Here is a 25,410-nt window from a genome sequence, read left to right as displayed (position 1 = left end):
CACCTATTTTTTACAATATTTTCATCATTTGTTCGAAATTTGTTACATGTTAAGTGTTGACCCTATTTTTAGAATAAATTTGGCCCAACCACATTATTTGTGGAATTAACCCCAACAACTAATCATTTATAATTTTTACATTGATATTAACCAAACTCTATCTTACTTCATTTCATAGTTAATTTTTCTCAAAATACAAAACTCCAAACAATTATTTAAAAAATTACAATAAAAAGTAAGCTCAAATCTATTAAACGGCATCTCAAGTATCACTTATTTTATAAAAGCATCATAATGCTACAAGTTTTGTTGAAAAAACAATGACGAAAACGAAAAGAAACCGCACATTAAATAAATTAAACGTCCTTTATTCGATGTAGTGTTCTTACATTAGATGATTCATATCGAAGCAAATACATAAAGTGTAGCAAAAAGGGGAAAAATAGCAAATACGACCCGCATACATAAGCTTGAAGCTATATAGCAATAAATGCAATAATAATACTATATGGTTTATTATTAGTAGTAGTAATATATAATAGCATATATATATATATATAGATATAGTAAGTAATTATATGAAAAGAGAAATCAAATTAGAGGACCTCCATGACAGCACTTGAAGCTAATACCAGTCTCCATGAATCGAGGACATTCAGGACAATTCACAATCATCGGAATCCATCCACTAAATCCGGGAAGAATTACTCGATCACATTGGTGATTTTTGGTGGCCAATTCGTTAAAGTATTCTTTAAAAGCATCAGGGAATCCTTTGAGGCGTAAAGTTTGTTTCCATTTAGGGAAATCTTCAAGCAATCTTAGGATTAAGAAGCCACGACCAACAAGAAGAGGAGCAGGACCAACCGTAAGAACAGCCCAACCATTTTCGTTTTCATAAGAAATTAACCTTAAAATGTCTTCTGTTGTTTCGCTTGCACTTGAGCCTTTCAGTTGACTCTTGATTATGAAATAACCCCATTGTGTTGTCCAGAAACGAGCCATGAGTGCTGGATCTTCTTCTCCTCTTGCGTTCTTGCCTATGCGTACGATCTCGAATGAACGTCCTTCGATTATCAGAGGATCGCTTTTTAAGATGTCTGCTCTTTCCTCGAATTGTTGGATCCATTTTGGATCTTTTCCACCGTAGAATAGGATGCTTCTTTCTTGGTTGAACTAATGGAATCACAGAGAAATATTAGTAATATATAAACAAAACAATTGAAAACAAATTAAAACATAAATTCACACATCATTCCCGCACAACAGTTGTCTCTTCGTTTTCTTTTGGTTAGAAATGTGATTAAAGGTTTACATTGGCTAGATAAAGAGAACTGAAATTACTATGGCATATAGGTGAAACTAGAAACAAAGCAGTGATAGTTTTGCTCAAAATAAAATATCATTTTGTAAGTGTTGTGCTCACAAATTTAATTATATATCATTGAACAAGTATGAAACTTCTTTTGAAGTGGTACTAAAAGCAAAATACTAAAATCTAGATGACATATAGTGATAGTTATCCATGGTTAAGCTCTATCAAGGCTACAACCAAAGTCCTAAATTAACTGCAGAACAATATCTATTTATATTATTGATCAGTTTTTGTGGGTGATTTTAGAAATAAAACCCTGAGACCCTCTTATACTTAAAAGTAGACAAATATTAGATGTGAACGGTTTGTCATCCCAAACAATTTGAAATTTTTTTTTTAACAAAAAAAAAAACTATAAGAAATCAAAAACCAAAAGTGAAATGATTATCAAACAAAGATGCATACCCAACTCAATAATCTTGGCTGATGAGTGAACTTGACAAGGGTTGATTCAGGCCAATGCTTTCTCAAAAGATAGTCAGTTCTATTATGAGTAAAAGGGATTGCTTCAGTTCCCCAAACTCTAATTAAATGAATTGCATTAGTGAATTCCACTTTAGACTGTGAGTTGAGTACCACAACCAATGGATCCTCTCTAAATTGCCATTTCTCTTCAATATATCTCATGCCAGCAATTCTGGTAGTGAATTGCATTGAGTACCATTTCATTGTAGATCTCAAATATTCATATCTCCTTCTATCCTCTTCAAGATATCTCTCTGGGATTATTGGAATCCAAACAATCTCATACTTATCGTCTCTTTTCAATTCATTGTAAACCTGATGAATTGCTTTGATATCTTCCTCGGAGATACTCAATTCTGAAATTACCAATATCACGTTCTTTCCCGATAAACTTTCTTGAATGCTAACCTGTATGACATGCAACGCACGTGAAATTTTTACAACTTCTCTTTAAAAATAAGCACTTGCGTATTTCATTCTAAGTAAAACGAATCAACCAAATGTTATTCCAGCTTTGTTGTAAACAAATTTGAACTTAAAATCGAAATAAGAATCAATAACTCTTTCTATGTCAAATGTGTGATATCAGAACAATCCAAAAAAATGATCAACCATTGAAAAGTTCTACGCTAAAGAGATGGGAGACACCTCTCAAACTCTATGACTTTAATAAAAAGGAATTAACTAAATGCTTTTTTCGTTTAGGAGTATGATGAAGGTGTTAAGGATGTGTTAATCTAGTTAAGATGTTTTGATGCATTATTGATCTCTGTTTTATTATTCTACTTTGTTCAAAAAAGTTGGTGCAAATATAACAATTATTAGACTCAAAGTATTAGCATACATAGCAACATTTTAAAAAAGTTAAAAACATAGCATAATCTTTCCAAATCTTTATCACCGATAGACCATAAGAGTTTATCAATAATAGAAATCTATTGTTCATAAAATTTGCTATATTTTTATAATTTTTTAAAAAAGTTATTATACACTAAATTATTCACTTTAGAATTATGACCCATTATCATTAAAAAACAAAAAACAAAAAGAATGAACCAAATTTAATAAACCAAATAAACCCTAGTGATCATTAAAGTAGTGAATGATTGGCACTTTGGATGACTTTTCGCCTTCCTCTTCAAATGTAGGGTCATCTTGGCAATTCAAAAATGATAGTAATGTAACTTTTCATCTTTCAAAGTTTTTTGAAAATTTTACTTTTCTTTTCTCAAAGATGTTGGAAATTTGACTTTCGCTAATTACAATACAAAATTCATTTTAATTATAATATAAATGCTTGCAAAGAAAGACGTAATGCATTAACAACAACAAAAAAAAATCCTACTTAAATTTAGTCAACAAATTATATTAACTTAGGAATATTCTTTGGTGGAAGGGTTTTTTCGTAGGATTGGCATGGACATCTAAAACTCCTGATCCATACGTTTCCTTTTTAAAAAAAGATAATCTATTCTCAGATATCCTCATTTTCTATGGACAAAGATTTTTTATTTTCTTCCAAAACTATGGTTTTAAAGTTCAAAAACTAAATTTTGCAATTTAACCTTACGGTGTTTATGATAATGTGTAGGACAAACAATTCAGTTATGATATATATGAGAGAGACCTCTCTTAGAGTAGAGCCATCAATAAGGGGCTTGGCTTCAATCTTGCCGGTAAGAAGCTTGGGAATGACTAATGTAATGTCAGTATGATAATGCTCAATGTGATCCACCAGCCACCGGTAGAGATCAACCTCCTCTGCATTAAAATAAATATATAGAACATAAATTTAATATGATCTTTCAGGACATAGTCATAACAATATATTTTAAATTTAGTGAGATGTCAATAATGAAGATATTATATATTGTAAAGCTATTTGACCATATTGTTCTCGGATGGCATCTAGATGCTTTTCAAGCACAGCCAGTACTATGGCGATCTTCTCAGACAGTTCATTCAAATATTTCTGTGGTTGGTTCCTGAAAAAAAAAAAAAAAAACCATACTGAATATAATTAACTAATCTTTGTGTGGTGACAAAACCTGAAGATTTAGAAAAAAGGAAAGGAAACAATAATATAATATTTCTAAAATACCCTAAACTAGAAGTTAGTACCTCTAAATGCCCTTTGAAAATTTAGCCTATAAAAACTTTACTTCTTCTGGTTTTTATGTTTAGTCATTTACCTTTTAGAAAGTGTTTTCAAAATAAGAAAACGAGCATTGACAAGCAAAAGAAAATGTCAAAGAATTTAAATGTTAATATAGAAAGCATGAAATGAGAAAACAACCACAAATTTCAAAAATCAAATGAGTCGAACTAAACCCTAAACTTTCATGTTTTGCCAAATAGTAGTTAACTAGTTTTATAATCTTTAGAAAATGTGTCAAATAGGTCTCTAGAGTTTTTGTTTAAAATAAAAAATTTAATGGAAACACAATCAAAGTTTTCGTAGAATAAAACCCTTGAAACTGCAAATTTTATGTCTTGTAATAGAATTGTGAAAAAGAAATCACTAATAGATGGTTGATTTATTAGACATGAAAGTACAAGAATTTATTAGAACGAGAGGATTGAAAATTGACTTATTATACACTTTTTAAAATTCAAAATCTATATATTAAATACATAATTGGAAGTTGAAAGCCTATTTGAAACTCATAAAGTACATAATTATATTTGACATGACCCATAAAGTTAAAAGGGACTAAATTAATAACTTGTAATTTCAACTTTATGCTACCCTTTGTTACTCTTATTGTAACTCTTCTCCTATTGCTCTTAATTTCTATATACTTTCTTCTAATTGTTACTCTTGTTGTATTTTTATTAGAAACAATAAACTTGTAGTTTAACCAAACTATTGTTAATAATCCACAAGAAAAAAATAGGTATTTTCTGAGAAAAAGATATTAAAAAAAAAAAAAGGCACTTACTCAGTTTCACTCAGGTAGGTGGAGAGCTCAATTCCAGAAGCAACAATAGTGTGTATAACCCAATAAGTAATCAGTGGGATTTGACGAAGAGCAGAAGGTAATTCAGGAAGTTCCTTCACATCATACTTAGAGAATTCTCTAATTTGATTCATATATTTAATTGCTTGCAAGCAGCTATTGATCAAACTGTTGGGGCTCACAATCACTTGTCTATATCTAAGTGAGTCTAAGTGCTTTTTCAAAGTAGCTACTCTCTTGATAATTGCCAAAGATTTAGCCAGTGGATCTGTTTGGGAATATTGATAAAGATGCCATAAATCTCCATAATCAGTGGCAAATGCTATCAAAGTCAGAGCTGCCTTGGCTTCCCATGGATAATTTGTCAATATTTCAAAGATTTTTAGTGTAACCTCATGTGCTCTTTCTATCCCCGTTGCCTTGCATGATAGCTAAAAAACCACACACACATTATATTCAATTTAGCAATTTAAGATGAGGAAAAAACATTGTTTTTTAATAAGCACATGGAAAGTCATTTTAAAATAGGCTATAACCTCGCTCAAGATATGGTGAAGAGTGCAAACTGGTGGCTCAATCACAACATTTGATGCTTGAGATTCATCTGAATATACTAGACGTCCATCAGTACCCTACATAGATAGATAAGATAAAAGGTAATTACAATATTCATTGCATTTTAGAGTTAATAATCATGTGTCTAATTACATGTTAAACGAAAAGGCAAATATAGCAAAAACTTATCACTATGGTAGACTCAACCAGTTGAATTTAAATTTTACTATATCTGCTTATTCATTTGCGTTGCATGTTGTATGATCTACTACTATTTAAAGTCTTCTGATTGGTATATCTGCAATTGTCCCTACTAATACTCATCGTAAATTGATAGTAGTTTTGAATTAACAGAATATAACTTAATGAAACGTAGTACCCGAAGAACAGCATCAGTGATTCTATCAGAAAGGGTGAGAATGTTTTCGATAACTGAGATGTAACGAGGGAGGTCGATTCTAGTAGAGTCATCGTCACGATGTTTGGCATAAATGTAGCCAGTGACAAGGTCGTCGGAGTAATATTTCATGGTCAATTCCTCCTTGAGGGTGGTTGTTTGCTTGGATTGAAGCAATGCTGATGCAGGAATAATGGGTGTCTTGAGTGAAGTAGCCATGGGTTTGGGTGTAGAGAGAAGATGATCAGAAGAAAAGAAAAATAAATTAGAAGAGTAAAATTTGGTTATGTTGTTGTTGATTGGGTTTGGTAACCTCTATTTATGCACACATTGAGTTGTACAAGAAGAGACAAAAAGGAAAAAGAGTATGAAGGAAATTAACTAATTTTCATTATTGTGTGTGAAGAAAGGAATTTGTGCTGCTGGATATGAGCTGTTTTTTAGTTCATGGTCCTATTGTATCAAGTGGATCATACTCTACACTTTATGGTCTCTTCCATTAATTTTCCTCTACTTATTTGATAATTTTTTTTTTAATTGTTAAACCTCACAAACAGTACTGAGAGGTGGAATTAGAAAATTAAAATGTCTTAACAATCCAGCTAGAATAATATTCTAATATTTTGTGTTCTAGTGCAACTTTGTCATATTTTTCTAATCATGAGTTTGTATTACATTTTCGTATTTCATTTAAAAAATAAGTTATTTTAAAAAAAAAAAAATTAAGATGCATGAAAGCCTATCAAAATATTTTTTTTCAGTATATTTTAAACAATTTTATCAATGAGTTTAAAAAAATGAATTTTTTACCAAATATCTTTTTCTTAAGTCAATTCAAACCGACCTTAAGCAATATCAAATAATATGAGCATTGTTTAATTTAATATCTCTGCTCTATTTTAGTGGTTTTACTTTTAAATTTTTTATTTTGTTTGATATAATTTTGAAATGTCCGACACTTTTTTTTCCTTCATTTTTATTTTCATTGTTCTATTTTGGTTTTTAAAATTTGAATTTTATTTTATTTTATTTTTAGACTTTTAACGACGTTCGTTTTAGTTCTTGAATTTTTAAAAATTGTATTTCTTGTAGTATTTGTATTTGAAATTTTGCTAAAACTTAAACGAAAATGTAAGGCAGCATGTTTTTTTGGGCTCTAGATGTGTCAAATAAGATGAAGATGAAACCAGCAAACCATAAAATCATGAACAAAATTACTTTCAAGTTATCGCACCCAAAATTACTTTACTATCTATTCATGATTGAAACCGTATTTTTTTTAGTGTGGTTAACCTATTTTGGTAGCTTAGTCACGAGTAAGAGAAATCAGGAGATACATCGAAAACATCTTGACAGGTATTAGATATTAGATAGTATTATCAAATCATACAATATATATGTTTGTGGGGGCAGAGGATTCATTAACTTTCTAATTCTTTTTAAATGATGACATATGCATGTAATAGAAACATATAAAACACAATCTTACGTTGATTTTGGAAAAGAATTAGGGCTTTTTAATCTATTTCCCACAATTAAGTCCATAAAAGGCATGTTTACGTGTAACTATAATCTTAATCAACCATTCTTTAGGGATTTACAACAATTTGACTTTGATTCCATTTAAAATCAACACAAATTCATCCTTAATTTAAGCTATACTAAAGTAAAATAATATAGGATTAAATAAAATCAACATAAATTCATCCTATCTAATATTTCATTAATAAAGTCATATATGCACGCACGATAAAAAATCATAATATAAATGATTTTAAAATGGAGTTCCAATTTGAATATCTAAATGGCGTATTTTAAAAAATATAACAAAGCAACAAAATATTTACATTATATAGAACAATTTCAAGATCGAAAAAAGCCCACAGACCCACCATGAAAAATAAAAATACCTCGTCAACCACGTTATCAATAACACTCATAATATATTTGGTACACAATCGCTTAGAAGTGGCTATTGTTTGGTAGAAGATCATTTAGATATTTGGTACACGATCGTTTAGATTTGGTTATTATTTGGTATACGATCGTTTATATTTGGTCCTCTAGATTTCGATAGCCAAATCTAAACGATTTTTTTTTTTAAGATTTGGTACAAGATCGAGATTGGCTAAACGATTTTTTTAAAAAAAATTCATTTTGTACACGATGGTTTAGATTTGGCTACCCAATGTAAACGATTTTTTAGGATTCTTTGTATAGGATCGTTTAGATTTAGTTTTTTTTTTTTTAGATTTGGCTACCCAAATAGTCGTTTTTTCAAGTGTTTTATAGTACACGATCTTGAACAACCAAATAAAAAAGTTTGAAAAAAATAGATATTTTATATTTGATACATGATGAACCAAATAACACTCGGGAAAAAAAGAAGAAAAAAAGAAAAAAAGATGAAAGAGACAAACATGGAAGAAAGGGAAAAAAAAAAAAAAAAGAAACAAGACGATGGAACAAAGGAAGAGGAGTAAAAAGAACAAATTTGAAACATTTAAAAAATTGCTAACTTTATGGGTTTTGTTATACAAGCCTTAAATATTTTACCACTTTATCATATTTATGAAAAATTTTCTATCTAAATTGATCCTCCTCATGTAAAAGTTTAATTAAAATTTTAATTGAAACAATAATTAGGGGAGAGTTTAAGTAATACAGCTCTTAATATTAATTGCTTTTTTTTCTTTTAAAAAAAATATTTTAAATATAGTAAAAAAATAGAATGAAAATATTTATAAAATATCAATGTCTATACATTATTGGCTACGATAGCCTAGATAGACACATATAGTAGCCTATCTTAGTCTATTATACATAGATTGTGGTATTTTATTATATTTATAAATATTTTTAGAAGTCATCACATTTGAAATATTTTCTTTTTCCTTTATTGTATATTTTTTTAATAACAAATTAAACCTAATTTTTCTTTACTATATTCTACATGACATGTATAAATAAAAAAAATCTAATCGAAGAATGGGTAACCCAAAAAAGATTTATCTCAAAGGTACATGAATTACTTCAATTGTCAATTAGTTTTGAGATAAACCTGGGAATGAAGTCCAAACGTATATGTATCGTGTCCAAAAAAGAATTTCGAATGCTTTTAGTTTCTTTTTTCTTGGATAAATACAAGAAGCCAACACACACACACACCTAGTTAGAATAGCCTCATTACGTCCCTAAACCAAAAGAAATCTGATTACATTCAATAATGATATGAACCCATAGAATCAACATCGTCTTGAGTGACATATGCAGAATCTCACATGGGGAAGAAGATGAGATTATATTACTTTTCTGATATTTGTCAATTAGTTCTATGAGGAAACTCCATATTTTCTAATCATATTTTTCGCCAACAAAATTACATATTTTTGTAGAACTATAGATTTTTCAATTTATAGTTATTTGAAGATGATAATAATGTTGACTTGTGTGGATGGATGGGCTAGAATAAATAGACAAAAAAAAAAAAGAAAGAAAAATTGTTTGTAGAAAAGCTGACAGTTAACAAAGAGAATGAAGAATTATTTGGAACTCACCCTAATTGGTTCCTTTTCCTTACGGGACAAAGTGAATCTTCAAATTTACAACGCCGAAGAATTTGAATACTTTCGATAAAGAAGTAGCAACAAAATCTTGGGGATAATTGATTAAAGTATTACATTAATAATAGCCCAACCCTCGTCACAAGGAAAAGAATATATGCTTCGTCTAATATCAAGTGATCATATAATAGTATGCACGATTATTAATCAACTCACAAATCACGTGCATTTCAGTCAAAATTGCTCCCTTGCCTTCTAGTTTGTAGGATTTAAGCTTCCAAATTTAGTTAATTAATACACCCTACTTCAAATTTTAATTGTTTTTATTTTTTTAGATAAATTTCCTCATTTTACAGCAAGCATTAGAATTTAAATCAAATTTCTAAAATAAAATTCAGATTTTTAGAAACTGTAGACTTTGGATTGGCTGATTATTAAAATATTGTTGGGTTTTTTTTTTCAAACGTTTATATAATAAAGCAAGAAAATTATAAGGGGAAGTAGTAGTAGTGTTTTATAAGCTCTTTCAAAAGAAATATATCTAATCATCATTTTAAAAAATAAATAAAAATAAAGGCATCAATTTTCACTTTGGTGTATAATAAAGGGGAATTATCAAAAATAACAAATTTGACAAACTACTTACAAAGTATAACAAAATTTCAGATTCTATTAATAAGACATTGACAAACATTAAGGGGGCGTTTGGGGGAAGGGTTGGATTATGGGGAGTTAGGGTTATGTAATCCAACCCCCGTTTGGGGAAGGGTTATGTAACCCTAATTTTAACTCCTTAACCCTTCCTCAACACTTTTTCAACACTTCTTAACCCTTCTTCAACTTTTCCTCAATCCTTCTTCACAACATTATCATAACACTTCATTCATAATCCTTCCCCCAAACACATCTTATCATAACACTTCCTCCATAACCCTTCCCCCAAACACATCTTATTATAATCCTAGGTTTATCTTAACACTAACCCCCATAACCCAACCCTTCCCCCAAACGGCCCCTAATATGTTTCTATGGATAACATTGATAGACAGTGATAGAAGTTTATCAATTTATATCATTGACAAAATTCAAAATTTTGCTAATGTTGTAAATATTTTAATATATTTTACTATATTTGAAAATATCATATATAATAAAAGCTATGAGTTTTCAATTTTAATTTTTAATTGATAATTTCTAGAAATTATTCGATATTTGTTTTCAAATTAGTGAATTTGGTGGAATGTCGAATTAATGCTTTATTAGATACAAAATTCAATTTTATACTATAAAAATAAAATGCATGATTCATTGAGTTGGAAAATTATTTAATATATGTACGAATCATTTGACACAAAAATCAAAATTTGAATGAACCTATTTTATATAAATTTGAGAGTTTGATTAGGGCATGTTATATATGCTGGAAAATTTTCACGTAGTGTGCTGTGGGATGAGGCTACATGGAGTGATTGGAAAAGTAGTTGAATGTCATAGGGGAAGCCCTGAAAGATGATGCCGAGAATTGGCTATATATTCTCTCTATAGGATTTGTGATCACTACCTGGGCCAAAACAAAGAAGCTTTTCCTCGACTGCCAGAATTAGAAAAAGAAAATTATGGTATCATGCACACGAACGTAATGGCGAGAGTTTGTAGCCACTTAATTTTATCCTACATTTTCTTCAAAAAAAAACATATTAATTGTAATAATTGTTAAGATTTTTTATTTGTTCATTTTGTTAAAAAAAGAAAAAAAAAGCTAAACTTTATTTTTGTAATAATATAAAATTTTATGATAATTTTTATATTTTTTTTTCAAAATTTAATTATATTTAAAATAATTAAGTATATAGCAACATTTTTAAAAAATTGCAAATATAGCAAAATTTGTCAAAATCTATCGATGATAGGAGTCTACCACCAATAGACCATGTAGCAAATGTTGGTCTATCACTGATAAACCATAGGAGTCTATCACCGATAGATTTTGCTATATTTGTAATTTTTTTAAAATATTGCTACATAGTTAATAATTATTCTAACAATGACTATCCATTCTAATTACCCTTTATTAAAAGGAAAAATAAATACTATTAACGAGAATATCTATTTCAAATCAATTTTGACTTATCACTTTAGGAAAAAATAAATTAATTTATTTATAGAAAATCTTTTTTTGATTTATGATATTAGGAAAAAAACATGTAAATCTATTTTGAAAAAATCTTTCAATATCTCTTTTTTTTTTTTTTTTGAAAAGATACTTGTGAAGGGAGCTAGAGAGGAACTGCCCTATCACAAAATTTATTACCATAAGGAGTTGCAAAGGTTCATCAATATCTCATTTTTAATATTTTAGAAAACATAAATTTAATAAAATTACATAATATCTATTTTGATTTTATATTTATTAAATTTTCCTAATTTGTTGTCCACCCTAGATTTATAAATACGGAGCTTTGCCTTTTCGCTTTATTGTTTTTATTTTTATCTTCATATTATCTCATTTTTTACCCTAAATATAATCCCATAACGAAGGAAAAACTTGATTGAAGGTTGCATTATAGGTAGTGTTTACTCCCAATGATCCACACCTCATACAATTGTGGTGACAACTTGATTGGAGATTGCATTAGGTAGAGATTATTGAATCCTTATTTTTTATTCTTCTCCTTTTTTAAAACGTATAGTGAAAGAAAAAAAAATGTATAAGAAAAATTTCTTATGTTTTTACCATTTTTTTTTATCATTATTCTATTAGAAAAAAAAGCTCTTTTAACCTTTTTCTTTATTTCTAGAAAATAGAAAGAAAAAAAAGAGAAATATAACTTTGCTGTTGTTATTTTATATATATATATATATATATATATATATATATATTCTTTTTCTAGCCTTCTGTTTGTTTTTTTAAAATTTTATATATATAACTTTTATTTATTTATTTATTTAGTTTGGTATATTTATAATTTTTTTAATTTTTTATTATTTTATTATTATTATTATTATTTTATTTCATAAATCTTTTTATTTTTTAACTTACTATCATCCCGGCTCTTTTCTTCCCTTATTTATTTAATTTCTTTTTATATGTTTATTTGTTTATTATTTAATTTAGTTCTTTTTTTCTTATTTTATTTATCGTTATTATGTACCATTTCTTATAGTTTTCTTTTAACTTATTTTTCATTACTATTGTGGATTAATATCCTACATTATTTGCCTAATTTATTGTGTGGTATATTTGATTTGGTTTATGATGTATTATTTCTATTTGACCTTCATTAAAAATTTCTTGAAATTTTTAAAATACTTTTTACCATAATTGTAGGTAACTGTATAGAACAATTCCGAAAATGAAAAAAGCTCAAAGGCCCAACGTGTAAAATACCAAAAATGTCCCATCAACAATGCGGGTAATATATTTGGTACACGATCGTTTAGATTTGACTAATTTATTATATTTAATTAATTGGGTTACCCCAAATCTAAACCATTTTTTTTTTCAAAATTTGGTAAAATTTAGTATAAACGATTTTCTTGAATATTTTTTATACATAATCTTTTAGTTTTGGTTACCCTAATTTAAATGTCTAAACAATTTTTTCAAGATTTTTATACACCATCCGATTTGGTTACTAAAAAAAGAAAAGAAAAAAGGCGATACAATGCATGCAGTGAATGAAAAAAAAAACAAAAGGAAAAAGAAGAAAGAGGAAGAAAGACATGCTAGCATCTACAAAATAGAAAAAAAGACGATAGAAAGAAATAGATTTGGTTACTCAAATCTAAAAACAAAAAAAAAAATGAAAGAAATCGCAGCTAAAAAAAATACAGAAAAAGATAAGAGCAAACCTGAAATATTTAAAAAATGGCTAATGCCCAATAAATATTTGAGTAGTTTGTTATATTTAAGAAAGTTTCCCTTTTTAAAATTTTTCTTTAAACCATTTAGAAATTTTTTTTGCTTTAAAATTATTTCTTTTAAACTCAAAATTAAATATATATTTCATCAAGTTTCCTAATCTACCTCTTTTTATAATAACCCATGTCAATTTTGCTAAAAAATTCCTACGATGGAATCTAGAAATTTCAATTTCTAGGAGTTTGTTATTTCTAGATTCTTGAGGTGAGGGATTAATATCTTTGGGAGTCCAAGATTTGATCCCAAGAAAAAATAAATTTAATCAATGTTTTAAAAAAAAAAACTTTATTCAAAGACTAGCCTATGATAGAATTTGAGAAATGGTAATAATTTCTCATTCACAAGGAATTTTTCCTTAATATAGTCTAATTAATAAGTTTATCCCACTTATTTTATGGGATCGTTGCTTCAAATATTGAAGTAGTGAGCAATAAGACATAATTTTTTTAAAAAAATGAATTTTATTCAAGACATTAAATTCGGTCACCGTTTTCTAAACGGTTGTTACAGGGTGCTAACACATTTCCCGTACACAAATAACTCTCGAACTCAACTCTATTTTTTCATAGACCAGTTTTTATTTTATTTAAAATGATTTACTTTATTTCGGTGTCCAATTACACTATAAAAAAGATTGGTGGCGACTTTTTTTTGTTTATTTGTTTTTAAAATTAAACTCTTTTTAAGGACGTCGGCCGCTCCACGTCATCTCGGGTACCTGACGACACAGTACACGAGTATTGGAATAAAATAAGACATTTGTAGTGCTTGTATATTGGAATAAAGAAGATTGGTAGTGCTTATATCTCTGTTGAAGTACCGCAAGGGTTCATGACCCCTCTGTGCCCGACTCAGTTCTTCTATCATCTCCTTCATTTCTTCCATTTGTTGTGTGTGCAGTTCTGATGTCCTTCTATGTTCTTCAATTATGCGTTTAACTTCTTCAAACTCGACTCTTTGCTACTCAGAATTTTAGCTTCTTCGACCTCCTTAGCTTGTGAAAATGAGGTCGAAGAATAATCCCGATGCATTATTAGCCCCTGTACCGACGTTGTACATCACACGTCCAAGGAAAAGAAACATCTTATTTAATTGTTTCCTATCCCCGACATTGTTGCTAAATACATCGGCAATTGGAGCCAAAGTCTCGACAATTTGTCGCATGGCGTCGTGGAACGTTTGACAATTAAATAATATATTTGATTTTTCCTAATGCCTTGCTCATATGCATCGGAAATACAGAAGCTTATCTTGACGTCTCTTAAAAAGCGTAAGAGAAAATCAAATATATATTTAATTGTCACACGTTCCTCGACGTTCATGTTATTAGCATCGAAGAGGTCTATCTTAACTTAACGTTGATTTCACAGTGTCGAAATATATGAAATTCACTAACGTAGAGAATAATGCATCGAGGAAACACCTGTCTCCCGACGTTTTCTCTGACATAATCCTGATTTCTTGTACTCTTTCTTACCGTAGTTTTTATCATTACTAACGAATATTTGAATCTGCAATCAAATTTGAAAAGCAAAAAATACACTTCTAAAAACTATTTTTGAGTTATCAAAATTTGGCATTTTGAAAACAACTATAAAAAACATAAAAAAGAAAAAAAAAAGGGAAGTATGAATTTAGGCCAACAATCTGATATTCCTACCCAATTAACTTCGTAGGAATCAATCCTGCAGTTGTTATGGAATAAACACCAAAGTCTTACATTCACAAGCACAAAATAACCCAATTATTCATTTGCCTAAAATCTTAAATGAAAGACATCAAACACACAGTTATTTAGAAGCAATTTCATTCCTAAGATTCAGCAAAACAGATTTCAAAAACATCAAATTAAATGTAAGGAGAGAAACAAAACATCACAGCTATTACATATCAACTTGTGAACATCATCTCTTCATTTTATTTTATCTTTCTAAAAATTAACTAGAAGCACATCCTCTTGCATTTTACATTAATCAATTGACAACAGAATCTCGCTAGAACAGTATGAGTAGCCAGCACCACAAACCACACACATTCAAATCTTATGAAACAAAGGAGAAAATAAAAGAATATATAAGAGAGTCCCGAGCTTGGAAATCTTGAAAAGAAAAAGAAGAAAAATAATCTACCTGTTGCTGCAAAGAATACAATCCAAAACCCTCAACCAAAACATGTGGAGCTCGGGGATGGGCTCGATTGGTGTATATTCTTGACTTGTGAAATATCTCCTCCATGGTCTCGACGAAGAGATTGAAGCTACGGAGTGAGGAAATCTAGCGCATCACTTCAAGGTTTTAGATTCACAGGTGAGTCTCTCAAACTTCTGTAATGTAATTTTCCCCTCCAATTAATATATATTTTCATTCATTGGACCTTTCCCCACCTTTTCAAACCTAGAAACGGGAGGAAGATAATCGTTCAAAACCAACTAAAATTTTCATTTTATAACATCATAACATCAATCACTACAACAGATTAGGCTTTCAATAACATTTCTTAATAACTTGTATTATAAAATGTTATAAAAAAAAATAAGAAAAGCGGGCGCAAGAGAAAAAAGAGTAAAGAAATAAAAAAAAAGATAACCGAAATGTTATTAAAAAGAAAAATAAAAGAAAAGTGGGAAAGATTTGGGCGAAAAAATTAATTTGGCTCTCTATTGTCTTCTCCGTCGTCTTCTCCATCCTCTTCTCTCCATTGTCTTCTTCATCGTCTTCTTCATCGTCTTCTCCATCGTCTTCTCTCCATCGATCGTCTTCTCTCCATCGATTGTCTTCTCCATCATCTTCCTCCTACTTCGTCTTCTCTGTTCTCTTCAGTCCATCACCTTCGTTTCAAAGCTCCATTTATTTCTGTAAGTCCCCCTGCCTATCACGAAATAATAAGGTAGAGTAGCATAAGTTTGACGCGAAGGGCTCTTTCGGATTATCAATCCATCTTCATCTGGTATGCTCAATCATCTTTCTGTTGCCCTAATTTGTCTATTCTTTGACTATCTTTTTTCTGTTTGTGGTTGTTTGATGTCTGTGGTTGTTTGGTGTTTGTGTTGAATATAATGTAGGTTATTTTGCCTTTAGTTGTTTGATGTTTATGGAAAACCTTTCAATTGATGTTTGAGTATTGGCAAGGATATTTGTGAAAAAAAATTAAGTTGATGTTGATTATTCCCAAGCCTTCTGTCTGTATCAATTTATTTTTTCTTGAACCCTTATGGAAATTAGGTATGTATATGTATACATAGAGGACTAATTTACGAAGAATGGGGCATTAAAACTATCTCCCTTTTTCCCTTGTGTTGATCTTCTCATCTCCCTCACCTCATCTCACCGTCTATCTCCCTCACAGCAGTTCTTTCAATGCAGTTCATCAATTTCCAGTGGTAGTGAAATTTCACTCTTCCCTTGCTGTCTTTCTCTGTTTTCTTTTTCTTTTTTTTTTTTTCTTTTGTAGATCTCATTTCTGGATTTTTAAACTCTCTCAGAGCCTTTCAATGAGTTTTCTATGATTTACATGTTTGTCTCTTTACTGGGTATTTGTTAAATGGAGAGTCTCTACCTTGAGCTGTATTCTTTTAACTAGCATTCTTTACTTCCATTGGTAGCTACTCTGCAAGTTTTTGCACTATGGTAAGTTATTTTTAAAAAATTGGAGTTAGGTTGAAGAAGTTTGATATTTGATCTTTAATATTTATATCAATTCCTTACTTCCATTCCTTAACTAGTCAAAAAAAAAAAAAAAGGGAAGAAAAAAAGCACAAGCTTCTGATTATAAAGACATCAAAATATCAAGTTTGGTTTTGGTCTCACCATTAATAATCTTTTGGTAGGATTTGTTTGTAGCTGTCTTGTTTCGGATTTTTTTTTTTTTAATCTTTGGTCGAAATTAAGTTTAACAATATTTAGATGACGTTTTCGTTTGTTTTGTTTAGCTTAAGATTTGAATTTAATCAAATAGTTTGGTGCTCCCTTCGTCAACTATTTTAATATACAGATTTTTTGCTTTGATTTGCTTTTGCAGTTTGCAAGAGCATGATTCTTTAGTATAAAGATTTCTATTTCATCCTCCTATTACAACGTACCTTAAAATTAAATCAGACGTTCAAAACTTACAAATTTAAATGATCTTAATCACACTAAAAGAGAGTGCCCTTTCAAATCTATTTGTAGAAAAACTATAAAGATTTTAGTGAACCTTTTTTTAAAAAAAAATAATGTGTTTTTTAAAACCATTTTTGGAAATTGTCAATAGTTTTCCTTCTACATTACTTTTGAAAAAACACATTATTTAAAAAAGAAAATCGATTTTAAAGAAACAATTGTTTTGCATAACTGTTAAAAAGTATTTACAAAATATCTACCACTAATTTGCAATTTGGTTCATTAAGCTACAAACATTCCACTAGAATTTGATAACTATTTTACATATAAATTCATTACAAGTATTCAATATCATTCTAGTATTCAATATTTCATTATTAAAAGTATAACACCAACCTCACTTCATATTTCACATAATCCACAATATTTGATTTCATTAATTGCTCCTCAATTCCTTGTAACTGCACAACCTGAATCATTATTCAGAATAGAGTAGGCTATTTCATTAAAATTACATTATAGAATAACTGTTGGATGTAGATTTTTGAAACTGTATATGTGTGTGTTCTGATATTTGTTGTATTTTAGTTTGGGATACATTATGTTTAATCTCTCTTTTATGTCTTCCAATTGCATTGTCTGATTTTGGACTTGAAATGATGTAATCAATGTTTTATGTTAACAATATTTGGGACAAAATGGGAAGACATGTTTTGTTAGGTAAGCTTAGTCTCATATTTCATTTTTCAACGTTATGGTGATGTCGAATATCTATAACCCATCCTATGGGCCAATATCAATGCTTCTATTTTTCCTTTTCTCACTTATTTTAAATCTCTAAATCTAGTTTTATAAAAAAGTCGAGACTTCAATTGAGGGTAACGATGACCTAAAATGATATGATCGTACCTTGCGTTTTAATTTTTGTTTAACATTGTAGTGAATTTCTACTTTAAAAGTAGTTTTGAAATGTTTATACAAGGTTAAAGGTTAAAAGTAATGTTGCAACTTTGAAAGAATATGAGTACATCATATGAAAGAAGGAGGAAAAAGTTAGATAATTATCTTTTGTAATTTAGTTGACAAAGTATTTTCAAAACAATGGGATAACGATAATCAATCACTTTTGTTGTTTGGTGTAAACAAAGTTCCATATTGACTAGGAAGAAGAGAGTGGTCATAGGTATGAGGTTTTCTGAGTGGTTCCAAAAGCAAAGTCACAAGTGTTTATGTTTAAACTGGATATATCATACAATTGAAATGTGGAGGCTTCGTTGCATTTATCATTTATTATTATGTTAACTAAGCTCCGCCCTCCCCCCGCGACCTAAAGTTAAGTAAATTAGAAGGCAAAGATCCAACCTTAACCAATCCATCTATACTTATGATGACAGTAAACCTTTCTATGATGATTATATCCATGAAGTATGCTACAGCCTATCATTTTTCACCTTTTAGATTTTCTCTATTAAAAGGTTACAAGTGGTATGTAACTTTCTTATTAGAAAATCCTAGTTATGCAGCTAACCTTAGCATGATTTTTAGTTCTCGTATACCCCGCTATATTGATTTTGCATATTGTTATCATTCATATGATTGATATTTTTAGTGACATGTTTTAGTACTAAAATGCAATTTGTAGTCATTGCAAATTCCAGCTTCAATTTCACCTTAGGTAGAGTTGGTTCTTAATTACATTTCACATTAATATTGTAGCAATAAGTTGAAGATATAATGTTTCAAAAAGATTGGGTTCATTTGAACAGGTAAGGGAATGTCAATTTTTTAAGTAACTAAAATAGATTAATATATTTAGTTATATTAATTGCAAAGTTGGGTCTTTTTAATAGAGCAAGCAAGGAATATCTGAGGGGAGCATGGAACTTTGTGAAACAAGTAGAGAACATGTTGGGTGGAATAGACAAAATTCTGTGTCCATGCAAGACATGTAGGAACATGAATCATCAAATCTTTGATGTTGTATATGAACATTTGGTTATAAAAGGAATGGATCCTACTTATAGGTTTTGGTACCATCATGGTGAAGAAGTGCCAGTAAAGTGTATGTTTGATGGTCAACCCTTTTGTAGCACTTCTTTCATGAGCGACGAAAAGGTTGATGAACCATGCGTAAACGATGATGTTAATGAAAAGGTTGTAGATGCAAACACTTCCTTGTATCTTCATTGTACAAAATATACAAGAATGTCAGCTGTCGTATCTTTATATAAGATAAAGGCTACGAACGATTGGACCAATAAAAGTTTCACAAGCCTTTTAGAGCTGTTGCACGATATGCTACCCCCTAACAATGTTATCCCAAAATCTACTTACGAAGTAAAGAAGTTATTAAAAGTATTTGATCTAGGATATGAAAAGATTCATGCTTGTGAAAATGATTGTTTCTATGACTTGTACCGCTTTACATATATTTTAGACTTGAACCATCACTATGCATGCTAGTGTATTTTTATTTTCAGGTTGTGTGTGAACTATTTGAGTCGAGGAGCTTCAACCATTGACTAAGACATGAAGTCAAATATGCATGTAAGTTATCTTTAAATATATATTTAGATAGAAAATATCATATATGTACATATATTATTATATTAATTTCAATGCTTTATGTTTTAGGATTTTGAGAAGGAAAAAAGTGGACAAACCGTTGGTAAGAAATCGAAAAAACCTCGTTCCACAACACATATATTAGAACGGCGACGATCAGATCGAACCTTGGTCAAAACATCATGGAGATTTTCAAAGTCATTCAGTATGGACTTAACTCAACCTTCTACTGATGACGAGGAGACTGAAGGAGAAGCTCTTCATTTGAGAGAGAAAGAGATTAGGGAAACATCACCTCTTCCTGACCCACTTCTTGAGGAAGCTACTACTCCACTTCCATCTTCACATGTTAATGCAACCATTCATCCACAGTCTAGAAAACCACCAAATAGGCCGCTAGACTCACCTGCTGGTCGTACTAGATCAGCTGTTCGTAAATTACCCGTTGAAGAGGTTGAATCTCAGTTGGAAGAAAATGAAAATGTGGATTGTGAGGAAGTTCATACGAATGAACCAAGTCCCAAAAAGACTAGAGGTCGTACGAAGATGCAAACAATAGCTATGGAGCCAGAAATGAAACTAGATATAAGGTACAATGGATATGGACAACCTATTGGAGAAACATCAGTTGGGTTGTCCTCATTATTGGGTACATTAGTCAGAGAAGTGGTGCAAGTGAATGTTGAAACTTGGAAGAAAATTTCAACGAGACAAAAAGAAATATTGTGGCATTCTATTCAAGTATGTAATTTATAGTTATATATTTATATAATGAGTTTTATATGATCACTACTTAATTGCTTTTATTATTCAGGCACGATATAATGTTGATGAATGGCAAAAGAAATTTTTATTCCAAAAGATAGGTGGACTATGGAGAGCAAGCAAATCTCGCCTAGTGAGTAAGATTGGGGAAGCCTCAAATGACGAGGAGTTGAATAAACTCAAACCGGATAACATTTCTTCAATGCATGATTGGAATGACTTCATCAAACATAAAACTAGCGCAACCTTTAAGGTATGTTTGTAGTATGAAAGTGGATGCCATTTATTTCTTTGGTTCAAGGTATAGAAACAACTTGTCTTAAAATCTTCATTCATATCTCGTTGAGTATGATTTTCAGGCAAAGAGCAAGAAATTTAAAGATATGAAACAGGAGCAACTTCCTCACACATGTAGTCGTAGAGGCTATGCTCGACTAGCTGAAGATTTGGTATAATTTTATGTAATTAATAACTTTATTATATTTAGCATATATATGTAGCTAATATATAACTTACTATTGTGTTTCAATGTAGAAAAAGTCTTCTTCAACTCCGATTACACGAGTAGATGTTTGGACGAAGGCACATGTGAAGAAAGATGGAACACCTATGAACTCGCAAGTGGCCGACACTCTGGTTGGTTTATCTTTTGTTTGTTTATAGTTGCTGCCATATTTTATAGTTGCTGCCATACTTCATAGTGGCTACCATTTTCTTAATATGTTACTGCCATATTTTATAGATGGGTAACTACATCTTTTGCATAGTTAATATTATGACCAAGTGTTATTTCTGCCATTTGTTGTGACTGTCTTATGCCCCTCCACCCACCCCCATCTACCATGACTTTTGCATAACTTTTGCATACTTAATGTGATTTTTGGTTAAGCGCATATTGAGTAGTGTTGCTGCTGCCATTTTTTATGTTTAAACTCTTGTGAGCTTGCTGGCCATTGAGTAGTTGCTGTTCATTGAGTAGTAGATTGTTTCCTTTAAGTAATTTGCTTGTTGTGATTGTCTTATGCCCCTCCACCCACCCCCCATCCACCATGACTTTTGCATACTCAATGTGATTTTTGGTTAAGCGCGTATTGAGAAAAATCGTATGGCTTCTTTGAGTAGTGTTGCTGCTGCCATTTTTTATGTTTAAACTCTTGTGAGCTTGCTGGCCATTGAGTAGTTGTTGTTCATTGAGTAGTAGATTGTTTCCTTTAAGTAATTTGCTTGTTGTGATTGTCATATTCCCCTCCACCAACCCCCCATCCACCATGACTTTTGCATACTTAATGTGATTTTTGGTTAAGCGCGTATTGAGGAAAATCGTATGGCTTCTTTGAGTAGTGTTGCTGCTGCCATTTTTTATGTTTAAACTCTTGTGAGCTTGCTGGCCATTGAGTAGTTGTTGTTCATTGAGTAGTAGATTGTTTCCTTTAAGTAAATGGCTTGTTGTGAATGTCTTATGCCCTTCCACCCACTCCCCATCCACCATGACTTTTGCATACTTAATATGATTTTTGGTTAGGACCGTATTGAACAAAATCGTGTGGCTTCTTCAAGTAGTATAATTGATGATGCAATTAGTAGAGTTCTTGGGCCCGATCAAGCCTATGTAAGAGGACTAGGATTTGGTGTGACTCTATCGAAGGTGTCTACATCAATTCATAAAGATAAAACCATTACATCTCTTGAAAAAAAATGTGACAACCTTACTTCGGATGTAGATGAGTTGAAAAGTGTGGTAGCTTCCTTATTAAAGGACAAGGTAAATTTTTCTTAACACTCTTAAAAGTTCTTAAATTTTGTTTGTAGCACATTTTGACATTGTTGTTTATATAGGAAAAAACAAGTGATGACAATTCTAATCATCTTGTTAAAAGAGTACCATCATCGGCACATATTCGTACTCCTACTCCTACTCCAATCATAAATTCTCCACCGGTAAATCTAATCATCTTTGCTATTTTAAATTATTATTGTTTGAGAATTTTCTAACCATAATATTGTTGAAAAAGAGTGTTACTACCAACACTCCCCATAAGTGCTTGCTACTAGATTGGATTGGTTCAGGAGGAGTCATTGCTGAAGGTAGATGGTCTTCCAATGATCCATCTGTTCTTGTCCACCATGTACCTCTTGGCCCCAATGCAGTTCGTGTGTGGGTTGATAGGGTGAAAATACCAAATTCCTTCTTATGGAGGCCTACCTCCGATATTATTGTTATTGATGATGCTCTGGGCACTACTGTAGCATGGCCAATGGATAAAGTCAAACTATGTAAGAAATTTTATTTACTTTGTGAATTAGGTATTTATTAAGTTCTTCAACTAATAATTTATTGTTAGAATTAGATAATGATTTTTTTTTTTTGTTAGGTGATTGATGTGTGAAGAAAACAGTGGAGCAACACATATATGATGTTATGAAATTAGTGTTGATGTTAATTTAACAATTGCTACAATTTGAACATCTTTTTTATCATCTCAAAATTTTAGGACTTTAGAACTTAGTGTTGATGTTATGAAGTCATTTTAATTGAATTAACAATTTACTTGTTCTAATAGTTAAGTTCTTTGAAACTTAATGTTGATAATTGTATGTTATAAATTTGAATATTTTGGTTATAATTATGATTGTATATTTTGATGAATGTGAATTAGACCATAGTATGGCATATTACGACGACAACCTTCATAATTAAACGGAACAAAAAATTGTTTATAGCATTTTTCCAAACAACTATTGAATGAATTTGACAACACTTTTCAAATGTAACAAAAAACGCTACACAAAATCTGTTGTAGCATTTTTGAAATGTTATTAAAAACGCTATTAAAACCTTTTTATAGCGCTTTTCTAACACAAATCAAAACGCTATACAACGTATTCTATAGCACTTTCTCAATGTTATTGAAAACGCTATTCAAAGTTTATAGCCACTTTTCGACGCAATAAAAACTGTTATAAAAACGTTTCGATAGCGTTTTTCCTCATGTTATAAAAAGCATTTAGAGCATAATATTTGTACTATCGCTGGCGACATATTATAGCAGTTTGCATAGCATTGAGAAAACGCTATGAAAAGTCGTGGACTTTCGATAACATCGGCTACGACAGCATTTCGAAAACGCTATTGAAAGTTTATAGCCATTTTTCGACGCAATAAAAACTGTTATAAAAACGTTTCGATAGCGTTTTTCCTCACGTTATAAAAAGCATTTAGAGCATAATATTTGTGCTATCGCTGGCGACATATTATAGCAGTTTGCATAGCATTGAGAAAACGCTATGAAAAGTCATGGACTTTCAATAACATCGGCTACGACAGCATTTCCAAAACGCTATCGAAAATCATCTATAGCGTTTTGTTGATGCTATTGTTGCTGATATTTCTTGTAGTGAATGATTTTAATACCATCGAAAATCACTCTCACGTATGCCCCTAAATTAATAATAACCCGGTACATAATTTTCAGGTTCGAAGATGATTTCCAAGATATCGATTCCCTTCTTCTAGTACCTCATCCATGTTTTCATCACAACAATTATGAGAATAGAACCAAAAAAAAAAATCTACTAACGAATGTAGCACATACTTACCAATATTGTAAAAGGAAATCACTAAGTTGAAACTTGTAAAATGAAATCCCTAAGTTTGAAAACAATAAGATCTGTGGGACATACTTACCAATATTGCGTTAATCCGTGGGAGCAAAGATGGATTGAGACGAACAATAGAACGCGAGCAAGTAGAGAAACAAAGAAAGGGAATTAGGAAATGAAAATCAGAGAGGGAATGATAATAAGAAGAATTGCAACATGGTTAATTAACCAAAATTAACTTCTTCAATTAATCTCCACGTAAACAAAATCAACTTCTTCAAATATCGACATAACAAATATATATACTTGCAAATCTCCACATAAAAAAAATTAAACTTCTTCAACAAATTCTGAAAACAAAGAGAGATTCTCCTCATAATTGAAACCAAAACTAAAAGATAAATAGGGCATGACAAGAAACCACATAAATAAAATCAAACCTAAAAAGGATTCTCAAAACAAAGGATTTTAGGGAACAAATCAGATTTTAGGGCAAAATTTAAATCTACTTTAATAACTGTCACACCTGAAGAGTTAAGGGTGGCGACGGCTACATTGAAGGACAAGGGTGGCATCCTAAGAGACGAGGTAGGCGACGAAGACGATGGTGGCATGGTGAAACTTGCGGCAGTGGTGGTCGTTCGTTCGTTCTTAGTTGGCTTTCCCTTCTTCGCAAATCTGTGAAATACAGATCTAGAAATGGACTTTAAAGGCACACTCCCGACATAACTCGATATGCGTCAAAAATTCCCCATAAAACTGTTGACGCATATATTATGGGAGGCGTCGGCGTATCCCAAACTTCAGACGCTTTACAAGAATCGTTGGGAGTTCTCATCTATCTTCCGACATTGTGCACGTAAGACATCTGGAGATACAAAATCAAATTTTCAAAAAAATTGACCACCCCTACCTTTTCTTACAAATTACTGGTGTTTTAAAAATATCAATAATTTAATAGATATTAGGTGATGTTTTAAAAATGTGAAGTAAAAGTATATAGCAATACTTGACATCTTTTAAACATCAAGAAATATTTTATAGGGAAAAGATTTTCGAAAATTTACCTCACGTCCGTCTTTTCATAAAAAAATTTGACGTTTTAAAAATGTCAAGAAAAAAGATATTACTTAACGTTTTTTAAAA

At 30.5% G+C, this 25,410-nt stretch overlaps 2 protein-coding genes and 1 long non-coding RNA gene across 3 annotated transcripts; 1 reads left to right on the top strand and 2 right to left on the bottom strand.

The window, feature by feature from the left end:
* Positions 1-347: 347 nt before the first annotated feature.
* LOC103502847 (protein SIEVE ELEMENT OCCLUSION B-like) lies at positions 348-6,037 on the bottom strand. Its single transcript, XM_008466962.3, has 7 exons — positions 5,735-6,037; positions 5,337-5,432; positions 4,783-5,231; positions 3,728-3,825; positions 3,468-3,601; positions 1,781-2,248; positions 348-1,176 (listed from the first exon to the last, which is right to left on the bottom strand). Exons 1-7 carry the CDS (start codon positions 5,969-5,971, stop codon positions 592-594), a joined length of 2,067 nt encoding a protein of 688 aa, XP_008465184.2. The 5' UTR covers positions 5,972-6,037; the 3' UTR covers positions 348-591.
* A 9,090-nt stretch (positions 6,038-15,127) lies between these two features.
* Positions 15,128-25,161, bottom strand: LOC127149505 (uncharacterized). The gene is made up of 2 exons (XR_007821185.1): positions 24,791-25,161; positions 15,128-15,630 (listed from the first exon to the last, which is right to left on the bottom strand). It is a non-coding gene; the product is annotated as an uncharacterized LOC127149505 (long non-coding RNA).
* LOC103500217 (uncharacterized) lies at positions 21,024-22,697 on the top strand. Its single transcript, XM_051085265.1, has 4 exons — positions 21,024-21,113; positions 21,199-21,300; positions 22,187-22,426; positions 22,501-22,697. The coding sequence occupies exons 1-4, from the start codon at positions 21,048-21,050 to the stop codon at positions 22,654-22,656; spliced, it is 564 nt and encodes a 187-aa protein (XP_050941222.1). The 5' UTR covers positions 21,024-21,047; the 3' UTR covers positions 22,657-22,697.
* Positions 25,162-25,410: the final 249 nt, after the last annotated feature.

This window comes from Cucumis melo, chromosome 5 (assembly GCF_025177605.1).
Source record: "Cucumis melo cultivar AY chromosome 5, USDA_Cmelo_AY_1.0, whole genome shotgun sequence".
NCBI lineage: Eukaryota > Viridiplantae > Streptophyta > Magnoliopsida > Cucurbitales > Cucurbitaceae > Cucumis > Cucumis melo.
Note: the sequence above shows the minus strand (reverse complement) of the source record. Positions and strands in the feature narration are given on the sequence as shown.

Bases quoted from the DNA above. Each gene is read 5' to 3' on its own strand.
- LOC103502847 (XM_008466962.3), bottom strand. From the start codon at position 5,971: ATGGCTACTTCACTCAAGACACCCATTATTCCTGCATCAGCATTGCTT. The intron at 5,232-5,336 runs GTTATAGCCTAT...GTGGTTTTTTAG, and splicing joins TTCACCATATCTTGAGCGAG to CTATCATGCAAGGCAACGGG. The intron at 3,826-4,782 runs GTAAGTGCCTTT...TTTTTTTTTCAG, and splicing joins ACCTACCTGAGTGAAACTGA to GAACCAACCACAGAAATATT.
- LOC103500217 (XM_051085265.1), top strand. From the start codon at position 21,048: ATGAAACAGGAGCAACTTCCTCACACATGTAGTCGTAGAGGCTATGCT. The intron at 21,301-22,186 runs GTTGGTTTATCT...ATTTTTGGTTAG, and splicing joins CGCAAGTGGCCGACACTCTG to GACCGTATTGAACAAAATCG. The intron at 22,427-22,500 runs GTAAATTTTTCT...TTGTTTATATAG, and splicing joins CTTCCTTATTAAAGGACAAG to GAAAAAACAAGTGATGACAA.